Source organism: Vitis vinifera, chromosome 1 (genome assembly GCF_030704535.1).
Source record: "Vitis vinifera cultivar Pinot Noir 40024 chromosome 1, ASM3070453v1".
Lineage (NCBI taxonomy): Eukaryota > Viridiplantae > Streptophyta > Magnoliopsida > Vitales > Vitaceae > Vitis > Vitis vinifera.
This window is the reverse complement of record NC_081805.1, coordinates 10896970-10907525: the sequence shown is the minus strand read 5'-3', so window position 1 is coordinate 10907525 and position 10556 is coordinate 10896970. Positions and strand designations below refer to the sequence as shown.

The following is a 10556-nucleotide window of genomic DNA, read 5'->3' as shown; positions in this document are numbered from 1 at the left end:
TAACAAAATTCATGTATTCTAACAAAATTTGGAAACTTATAGAAACATCTAAAGAGATAAAACCCATTGAATACAAGTAGGCCTATAGGATGGAAAAGAAGAGTAGATAGAAATATTGAAACTTATAAAATTAGGCTTATGACAAAAGATTTTGAAACTTAATTTCGACTATTAGGAAGCATTTATGTTGATGTCAAAGCTAAAATCCATCATAATTCTCTTATCCATTACAACACTTCTCAATTACAAGGTTTGGTAAATGGATGTCAAGATTGCTTTCTTAAGTGACTTTTTATTTAATTTTTTTTTATGAAGATATTTATATGATGCAACCACATGGCTTCATTGCTAAAACCCAAGTGCATATAGTATCCAAGTTGCATAAATTCATTTATGAATTAAAATAAACATCTTGGTTATGAAACAAAGGTTTTCATCAAGCAATCAAAATCTTTAGTTTTGATCAAAATAGGGATATGAGTCCTATGAAAGAGAACAAGATAACATTCTTGGTTTTACCCATTAATTGGAACTGATATAGGGTTTTTACTACTATTAAAATTTGATTTTCTACTCAATTCCCAATGAAAGATTTGGGAGAGACCTAATATATTCTTAGTATTTTTGTGATATGAAAAGAATAAGAAAATCGGGTTATCTCAAGAGACCTACATTGATAAGTTATTAATCAAGTATGTTATCCAAGATTCTAAGAAAGGTATGCTACCTTTTAGACATGGAGTTCCACTTTCTTAAAATTAGTAGCCAAAGACAACTAAGGGAAACCAAGTATGAAGATGGTACCATATGCATCTATAGTAGGCAACCTATTGTATGCTATGCTATATATTAGATTGGATATATGATATGTTGTAGCTATAGTAAGTAGATATCAATTTAATTTTGAACCAAATTACTGGATAAAGGTGAAACATATACTTAAAGTCCTACAAAAAAAAAAAAAAAAAGGACTATATGTTTGTCTTCTAAGGAAATGAGTTAGTACCATTAGGTATACATATTTGGACTTCTATTCTAATAATGACACAAATTTATTTATGGATATGTGTTTACACTTGGTGGTAGAACTATTCGTGAAGAATATTAGGCAATCATGCATTGCATATTCAATTATAGAAGTTGAATATGTGACTGAAACATAAAAAATAAAAATAAAAAAGAACTAAGGATACACCCATGTGACTGTATCACCTGTGTGATCCTATATTGTGACAACAACAATGTAGTATGTAGCATGATCTAAAAACTAAGAAACCACTAGAAAATAAAAGGCATTGAGAAGAAGTATCACTTAATAATGAGATGGTTCAGTGAGAGATACCATAGTTTAGAAGATAGCCTTTGTAGAAAATCTGGTGGATCCATTTACTAAGACTTCATTAGCTAGAATATTTGATACTCATAGGGATGATATTAGTGTATGATGCATGCTTTATTTTCTTTAACACTAGTGAGAAAATTTTGGAATTAGTCCTACAAAGCAAAGCAAATTAGAAAAAACATTGTTTTTGGTAATTTACATACATTTTATTGATCTTTATTTAATTAAATCTTTATGTGTTGTTTGCTTGATTGAGATACACTGTACATGGATTGGGTAGATGATTCATTATATAAAAGATATAAATCACGAGTTTGCATGTATCTTGATAAATTATTCATAGTTATTCATGATTTGGTAAATTCAATAGAAGTCATAATCACTCTCCTTGTTTGTATGTGGGATGAACTTATCTTTGACATTGGAATTGGATTCCAAGGTGATTGTTCTAGTGTGCATATGTTATACATGGATAAGTACTTGATGAGATATGTCTTGAAAGATATCAACTAGATATATAATATCTCTAAGCTACTATGTTATATGTATTGTTAATCTTGAGAAGATTGTACTAATGATAAAATTATTAACCATTTCAAGTTTATGCATAAGTAAGATCCTAAAATGGTCATATGTTTTCTTTATTTTTGACAATTAATAATTTCATATGTAGTATGTATATTTTAAATAATAAACACCATGATATCCCGATTGTAGAAATGCTATTCCCACATAAGTAATTGTAAGGTCTCAGTATTTCCATTAAATACAAATTTGATATTTATGCTTAATAGATATGGACGTATTATGGAATAAAAAAAAAATGGTTTCATCTTGTTTGCATTACAAATGTCAGTTCATGGGGAATAACATATAAGGATACGATATACGGAGGTCATGGACAAACCACTAGTTATCTATTTCAATTTAGTTATTCTAGAATATTGGAGTGCAATGATTTTCTAGAATATTGGAATGTCAGTTAATGAAATGAAGATTAACTAAATAATTTTTGGAAAAGTCTATAGGAGCTAGTTTATTTCATAGGTCTTAGTGGTCTTCATCCAAGTAATTAATTTATTTATGAATTTAAATTAAGCAAAACCAATTTATGCATCATGTTAAATTAAGTAATAGAAAGATGAGAATATGCCTTGAGGCACTTGTTCATCAATGGTAGTTAAAATTGTAATTTTGTTCATTAATGATAGGATTGTAATTTTATTCATTAATGGAAGCCTAGTAGTCGCCACACCTCTCTTCCCATCTCCCTCTCTTATTTGCTTATTTGGTTTCTTACACAAATTTGTACTAGCGAGACTTAGTATCATGTTGGAAGACCCTTGATAGTTTCAAGCAAAAAACTTGAGATTAATAGAACCCCAAGTAAAGGTTTTCTTTTTTTGGTAACTCAAATCAAGGTAAAATTATAAAAATCTAAAGATTTATCAGCATAGCTATTGCTAATCTTGTTTGTCATTGCAATCAATTTTCAAACCAATATATTGGTCCTTGTGAACTTTGCAAAATAAGATATCAACGAGTTCTTTAGAAGACGCACCCTTCCTATAAATTCCTAATATTTATAAATAAATTAATAAGCTATTTTTCTATTTTGAATGGATTCTTTTCAATCAATGGCTCCTAGATGAAGTATTAATTATTTGCTTCAATTTAATTAGTATAAAATATTGGAATGCAATTGATTTTTTTTAATGGAATGACCGTTAATTATAGAATTTTTTGGAAAAGTCTACTAGAACAAGCTATTTTGAGTGGATTCTTTACCATCAAGGTGATTTACAAATGAGGGTTTGTACCTTTTAGAGATTCTTTTTCTCCATAAATGGCTTAAGAGACCATGTTTTCCCGAAGGCAGGTGCTAGATGTTGGAGCCAACAAATTATATGGTCCCAAACATCAATATTATTGGAATCTTTGAGTAGAGCGAAACATATGACATGCCAACAAATATATCATTGGAATTGTCTACTCCTCTTATTTATGAAAATATATGATTGTGCTGGTGTGAATATTTTAATGCTAAGTTTAGTGACCCTACAAGGTCGTTGTCTAGGTTTTGTCCACTCTTATTTATGAACATAAAAACTTAGGTAAAAAAACTAAAGAAGAATAAAAATATATCATTGGATTTCTTAGTGTAATCCTCACTTTTTGTGAAATTATACATCTTGCATGGTTCAAAATCAATTGTGCCAATTTAAGGTTACAACAAATATTGCATCAAAATAGTAAATTTTTTTTCATATATATTATGATTAATTTTTTTTTTATTGTTTTTCATTTGTTCTATGATCATGTTAATACTCCCTCTTATGTTTCTCTCCATTATCTTTTTTCCATGCAGCTTTACAGAGTTACAATTTTTTTTTCTTATACTCCAACACTAAAATGAGACTAATTAGGACAAAAAAAAAAAAAAAATAGAAAAACAAATTAATACATGTTTCCACTATTTACCTTAACTAAATCATTTTGCTATCCAAATTTAAATAAAAACAATTCTAAACATAATAAAATAAAAGAGTAAGAGCCGCTTTGGTAAATGTTATTAAAAACAATTCTAAAAAATAATTTTTGAAAACAGTTGTTGAAAACTATTATCTGATTTTTATAGAATAAAAATTTGTTTAGAAACCTATAATGTTTTTAACATATTTTTAATATTTTTAAATATGTTTTAAAAATAATTTTTACATCTAATATTTATTTTTAATTATTTTATATGTTTGTATAATTATTTCTTAAAACAATCCTCAATAAACAAGTGAAAATAATAAAAAACAACTAAAAATATATTTTTTGAAAACACTTTATTTTTTATTTTTAAAAATAGAAAATAGTTTTTAGTTTTCTTTTATTTTGAAAAATAAAAAACTGTTATAAAAAATTAATTCCCAAGTCCTAAATCTCTTATTATATGTCAAGCCAATAGGGAAACTTTGATCGATCTCCAAAGTATATAATAAATTTAACAATATTCAAATTTATTTATTTTATTGGAAAAAAATATGATAAGTGCTTTTAAGAAAAGTTATAATAAGTTTAGAAAATCTTCTTAAGCGCTAAAGATAACATTTTAAGGCTAAAAAAAATATAAGAATATTTGAATAAAACTTTTAAACACAAATCTCACACATATCAACATGATTTATCATTTTAAAAAAATAGTAAGAAGAATTAATTATCAATAAATCATTTTTATTTAATTAAAATTTTAAAAAGGATCAAAATAATTCCTACTTTTAGTAAAATCATTTTAAAAAATCTACCTCATAAATATAAAATTCAATCATAAATGCTATCCCAAACATGAACATGAGAATTAAATATTTATAAATTAAGGAGCAAATAAAATTTATGAGAATTTTTAATAAGTTTAAATTTATGAATTATGAGAATTTGAAAACAAAATAAATGTTTGTCTTTTATATTAAAAACAATTATTAAAAATTTTAATTCTTAAAAACTGTCATTAAAAGTTTTAAAATTTGTGAATTATTATTATTATTTTTAAATCATTTTTAATATCATTGTAATTTTAAGATAGATCTCTATTTTTAATATGGGAGTTTCATGGTAGAGGATGTATCCCAACAGAACTTAAGATTCACATTAGAGACTATAAATCTAGTGCAAGAGAAGAAATTAGGCATGGTTTTAAAAACCAGACTGGACCGGCCGGTCCGATCATTGGTTGATCACGGTTCCGGTTCGATCCGACCAATTGGATTGGAAAGCGATCGAACCGAAATCAGATCATTTGAATGACGGTCTGATTGGCGAACTGGACAAACCGAACGGTTCCCTCCAGACCTAGTAGCTCATTTTCCTTTCCCCTTCCTTGTGTGGCTGGTACCTCCACTGTCACCTGGAGTGTCATCCCACCGGCAACACCCCTCAGCGTTGGGAACCCTGCCTCACCTCCCCCTGCCGCACGCTGAAAAGCCCCCCTACCCTATCCCCAACGCTACAAATCCCGTTGTCCCGTTGGCAGTACCCCTTGACATTGGGAACCCCACCCCCCTCCCCTCCCCCCATCTCCCCGCACCGTGCTCTGGAAACCTTCCAACCTCGCCCCCAAAACGCTGCAAATCCCCGTCACCTGCCCTCTGCTTGCAAAGCCCCGTCACCCCCCGCCCCCAGCGGCACATTAGAAAGCTCTCCTCGACGGCAAAGAGCCTTCCCAGATGTTGGAACCTTCTAAAAAGCCTTGTTTTCCATTTTTGTTTTTTAAACTTTAATTTTGATATTTTATATTTAATTTCTGAATTTTTTATTAATTATAATTGTAGTGATATGTTTGATATTTAATTTTTGTTTTATTTATTGCACATTCAAATTTTAATTTATTGAAATTATTGGATTGATTGACATCTATAGGTAAAAAATTTTGTGAAAAAACTTAACAGACATATTAGATATTATCAAAATTTATTATTTTTATTTATTAAATTTTTTTGATTTTAATAATATATAAAATATATATTTATGACATCATCGGTTCAATTGCGATTTGACCGCCGATCCGACCAGTGAACCATAAATCGATAACTTTTTTGATTCGATCACGGTCCAATTCTCAAAGATTACTGGTCCAATTCTCAAAGATTACTGGTCCAATTCTGAAAGGACATCCGAGTTATGGAAAGGAAGAGCAAGGGATGATGGGAGGAGGAACACTTCGGAATGGAAATAAAGTCAGAGGGAAGCAAGCAAATGGCTGAAAGTGGTAGGGCCAAGGAAGCAGGGGCAATGTGGATACTTTTGTTTTGCATGTGGTGGAAGTTCTTAGAGGGGGATACCAGTGGCGGATGTCTTTAATGCTTAGCAATAACCTCCTCCCCTAGCCTTTTTCGTCACCCCCAACATCAGCTCATCCACATATCTTTCACCTCCTACCTTATTAATAGGTCCCGCCAGAGGAAGTTTTTTATCAGCTCCAACAGTGTAAGGGTGTGTGATTAGAGAAACCATGTCTACTGTGGATGCCAAGCATCAAGCCTCTCCACTCACTTCTTCATGGTCGTCTTCACCCCCTCCCAAGTCCAAACCACTGGACAACGAACCCGAAAAGAGCAAACATGACGCCGTCGTTTCATCGGACGTCTCAGACGAAGGCCCCAGAAAGCCCGGTGGATGGAACTCCATGGTTTATATCTTAGGTTTGTGGATCTCAATTACACACTGCCAGCCACTTGCAGAGCCCATCTTGGGTTTCTGAGTCTGAGACACAGGTCATCAGGAGGCGTTACTGCCAAAAACTGCTGATGATAAAAGCAATGGATGGCTAGCATTTTTTATTGCTTTAAATTTTGTGTCATTTTGTTATGGATTAGTGGCTCGCACTGGCTGACAAAAGCTATGGCGTTGCTTTGTGCTTTGTAGGGAACGAGACATTTGAGAGGTTAGCCACGTTTGGATTGCTCGCCAACTTCATGGTATACTTGCTCAATGAGTTTCACTTGGACCAGGTGTACGCCACCAACGTCCTTAACATCTGGTCCGGAACAACCAACTTTGCACCCTTGGTTGGAGCCTTCATCTCCGATGCTTGTGTGGGCAGGTTTCGGACTATTGCTTTTGCCTCGTTTGCTTCTTTGCTGGTACGTGTTCTTCTTCTCTGCCCATCAACCTTGATTTCATTTGACTCACCTGTCTTCTCCCTGCGCTGACTGCCAAGAAAATTTCTCTGGTTGACAGCTTATATTGTTCTTTTCCAAATTTCTCTGGTCTATTCTCACTTTTTTATTTCCTTATTTTTAAGTGTTTCTTCACTTTGATGATCAGTTTCTTATATATAAGATGTTGCAATTACAAAATAAATTAATTATAGAAAATCAAAATAATGAAAATAGGAAAATCAGTTATGTTAGATACTTTAAATGGGGAGTCTAGCTAAAGAGTAGTGATTTAATTTCCTCTCTAATTATAGATTCATTAATTGTCTCGTCAACAAAGTCAAAGTTAGGTCACCCCTATTTTAATAAGAAGCATTATGATCAAACACTACCACTAAACTATTGCAAGTATATCAAACTTAATAATTGAAGAGACCAAAAGCATCCACGAATTAAGAGTTTGTTTGGTACTCAGAACCTAATTTTGTTAGGGGGTACCAGTTAGAAGTAAGTTCCATTCCTCAATGTCTTATCTACTTTAAATGGGCATGCAAGCAAGAAGGAAAGAAGGAAATTTGGCTGCTTCCATAATTAAGAATATTATTCCCTTATTCATTAATGCCATCCTACCGACCAATAAATCGTATCATTCAAGAGCGTGTCAGCAAAAGGAAATTAATGGTAAAATTAAAGACAGGTCAGGCCACCTACCTATCACTGCTCGCTCATATTGTATCGGATGCCAATATTATTATATTAATATATATGCTGGGAATTATATATTAATATAATTCCACAAAAGGCCAACTTCTCCAAAAAGAATATTCATTTAGAGACACCATTTTCCTTGGGAAACTGAAAACTAAACCCCCATCATTTGTTTCATTTGTTTGTTTTAATATGCTGTGCTCGGCTAGTGATCAAGCTATTTAGCCACATGTATCAAATGTCGTTTTCCTCAGTTTTTGTGCGGCTAACAACACACCCGCACAGATCTTTTATTCATGTAGTTTATCTTCAATATTATTCAGATTCAGACTTGCAATTCTATGTTAAAAACATTTGAGTGGTTGACAGGGCATGGTGACTTTGACTCTGACGTCATGGATTCCTCAGTTGCATCCTCCATCATGCACAGAAGACCAGCAACAAAATGATCAATGCACTGGGCCCACATCAGCTCAAATGGGGATTTTGTTCCTGGGCCTAGGATTTCTAACCATAGGCACAGGTGGAATCAGGCCATGCAGCATACCATTTGGGGTGGACCAGTTTGATCCCACCACTGAACAAGGAAGAAGAGGGATTAACAGCTTCTATAATTGGTACTACACCTCATTTACATTGGTGCTGATGATAGCTCTCACTTTGGTTGTCTACATCCAAGACTCTGTCAGCTGGGTCTTAGGCTTTGGGATTCCTACATTGCTCATGGTGGGTTCCATCATCCTGTTCTTCCTCGGAACAAGGGTTTACGTGTACGTGAAGCCGGAGGGCAGTATATTTTCCGGCATTGCACGAGTTTTTGTTGCGGCTTACAAGAAGCGCCGGGTGAAGATTCCGGTGGAAGGAGAGAAGGAGGGTGCATACTATGATCCACCATTGACGAAGGGGAGTATAGTGGCCAAGCTCCCCTTCACCAAACGGTTCAGGTGACATATCTCTATCATGACCAAGATTTTCTAATCATAGCGTAAGTTAATTAGATGAACAATATGGAGATCCAACCACCAAAATGCTTTCTGTCGTGAAGGGTGTCGACAATTGGATATAAGTAGGCAAATCACTCCAACACATGATTTCTTTAATCATTTCATGTTTTATTAATTAAATAATCAGATTTTGCACAAAACTATAAAATAATATGTGGAAGGTGGGTGGGCCTGTTGATAAATGCCCGAAACACTATCTTCTTATTTTATTTTATTTTTTAAAGATTAATACACTACCGTTAGACATATTTTTGGACACCAAGCAGTTTCTCGACGTCAACAAGGATAAGATTTTCAGACAGTAAAATATGGTAATGAACTCAAAGATGGTTTCTCAGATGAATTACATATGTAGATATGTATGGAGTGTGTGAGAGGCACTGAGTGTTATTTTTCAAAGTGTATAGAGTTATTACTTATTAATATGTGTTTTGTAAATCTTTTATTTTTTTCTCTTTGCCTAGGTGGCTAAACAAAGCTGCTGTGATACTGGAGGGCGAGAAGGATGCCAATGGTTGCCCTTCAAATCAATGGAGGCTTTGCAGCATCCAGCAGGTTGAAGAAGTGAAATGCCTGCTAAAAATAATCCCAGTTTGGGCATCTGGTATCATTTGCTTCACTGCCATATCACAACAAGGAACATTCACTGTATCACAAGCCCTGAAAATGGATAGACACCTCGGACCCAAATTTCAAATTCCTGCAGGCTCACTCATAGTAATATCCATGCTTACAGTAGGGATATGGGTTCCGTTCTATGATCGTATCCTTGTACCCGCCCTCCAAAAAATCACTAAACATGAAGGAGGAATTACACTTCTCCAAAGAATGGGAATTGGCATTGTTTTCTCCATTCTGTCCATGGTGGTTTCAGGATTGGTCGAACGAGAGAGAAGGGCTTCTGCTATTCTGCAAGCCGGGCCTCATGGGATTGCACCTATGTCAGTCATGTGGCTAGCTCCTCAGCTCATCCTAATGGGCTTTGCTGAAGCATTCAATATAATTGGACAGATCGAATTCTATAACAAAGAATTTCCGGAGAACATGAGAAGTATTGCTAATTCTTTGTTCTTTTGCACTATAGCAGGGGCTAGCTACTTAAGCAGCTTAGTGGTGGTCATCGTTCATGATGTTACCGGAAAAGCTGGCCGATCGGCCTGGTTGACAAAGAATATTAACCAGGGAAAGGTTGATTATTACTATTACCTTCTAGCAGGAATGGGGGTTCTGAATTTGATATATTTTCTGTTTTGTGCTCGTCGATACCGTTACAAGAGTGGTCACGGCGTTACCGAAGAAGAACCCCATTTGGACCTTGAGCTTAATCAACTCAAGCACTAGCTAGGTTTGATGGGATTTATCTATATAGATTTACTGCTTAAAAATATAAACCATAAAGAAAATAGTTTTACTTTTGCTATGAATTAAAAAAAGGAATGTAAGAGGGCATGCTCTTATCTCTTTGTCATCGACTCATTATTGTAACAAAGAGCAAGATGGTTTCCCTTGTGGAATTAATGATATGTGTACCTTCCATTTACATTAATGAATACATATGGTGCACATGGCACAGTGCTCTTCACTATGCGTTCGAGATGATGATCCCACTCAAACCACAAAAAGCTCAAGTTATAGTTGTTTATTGAGGATGAGAAATTGGCACCACAATCGGACGGCTCTACTTTGGATCTCTGTTTCAAACAAACCACTCTGAAATCTAAGAGTTTATTTACATTGATTATAGGAAGTGTTTTTAGTTTTATTTTAGTAATTGAAAATAATTCTTTTAATACAAAATTTTAAGTACCAAAATGAATGATTGTTTTCTAGAATCACAACTAATCAAACTCTAAATCCTTT

The 10556-nt window shown here is 33.6% G+C and overlaps 1 protein-coding gene across 1 annotated transcript; it reads left to right on the top strand.

Annotated features, from left to right (window-relative positions):
* The first annotated feature begins 6121 nt into the window (after positions 1-6121).
* On the top strand, positions 6122-10278 carry LOC100250071 (protein NRT1/ PTR FAMILY 2.13). The gene is made up of 4 exons (XM_002269304.4): positions 6122-6528; positions 6752-6969; positions 8062-8636; positions 9161-10278. Exons 1-4 carry the CDS (start codon positions 6339-6341, stop codon positions 10035-10037), a joined length of 1860 nt encoding a protein of 619 aa, XP_002269340.1. The 5' UTR covers positions 6122-6338; the 3' UTR covers positions 10038-10278.
* Positions 10279-10556: the final 278 nt, after the last annotated feature.

What these genes read in the sequence shown, in the direction of transcription:
- LOC100250071 (XM_002269304.4), top strand. Translation starts at nt 6,339, where the DNA reads ATGTCTACTGTGGATGCCAAGCATCAAGCCTCTCCACTCACTTCTTCA. An exon ending in CCTCGTTTGCTTCTTTGCTG is followed by an intron (nt 6,970 to 8,061) that starts GTACGTGTTCTT and finishes AGTGGTTGACAG; the next exon opens with GGCATGGTGACTTTGACTCT. An exon ending in CCCTTCACCAAACGGTTCAG is followed by an intron (nt 8,637 to 9,160) that starts GTGACATATCTC and finishes CTCTTTGCCTAG; the next exon opens with GTGGCTAAACAAAGCTGCTG.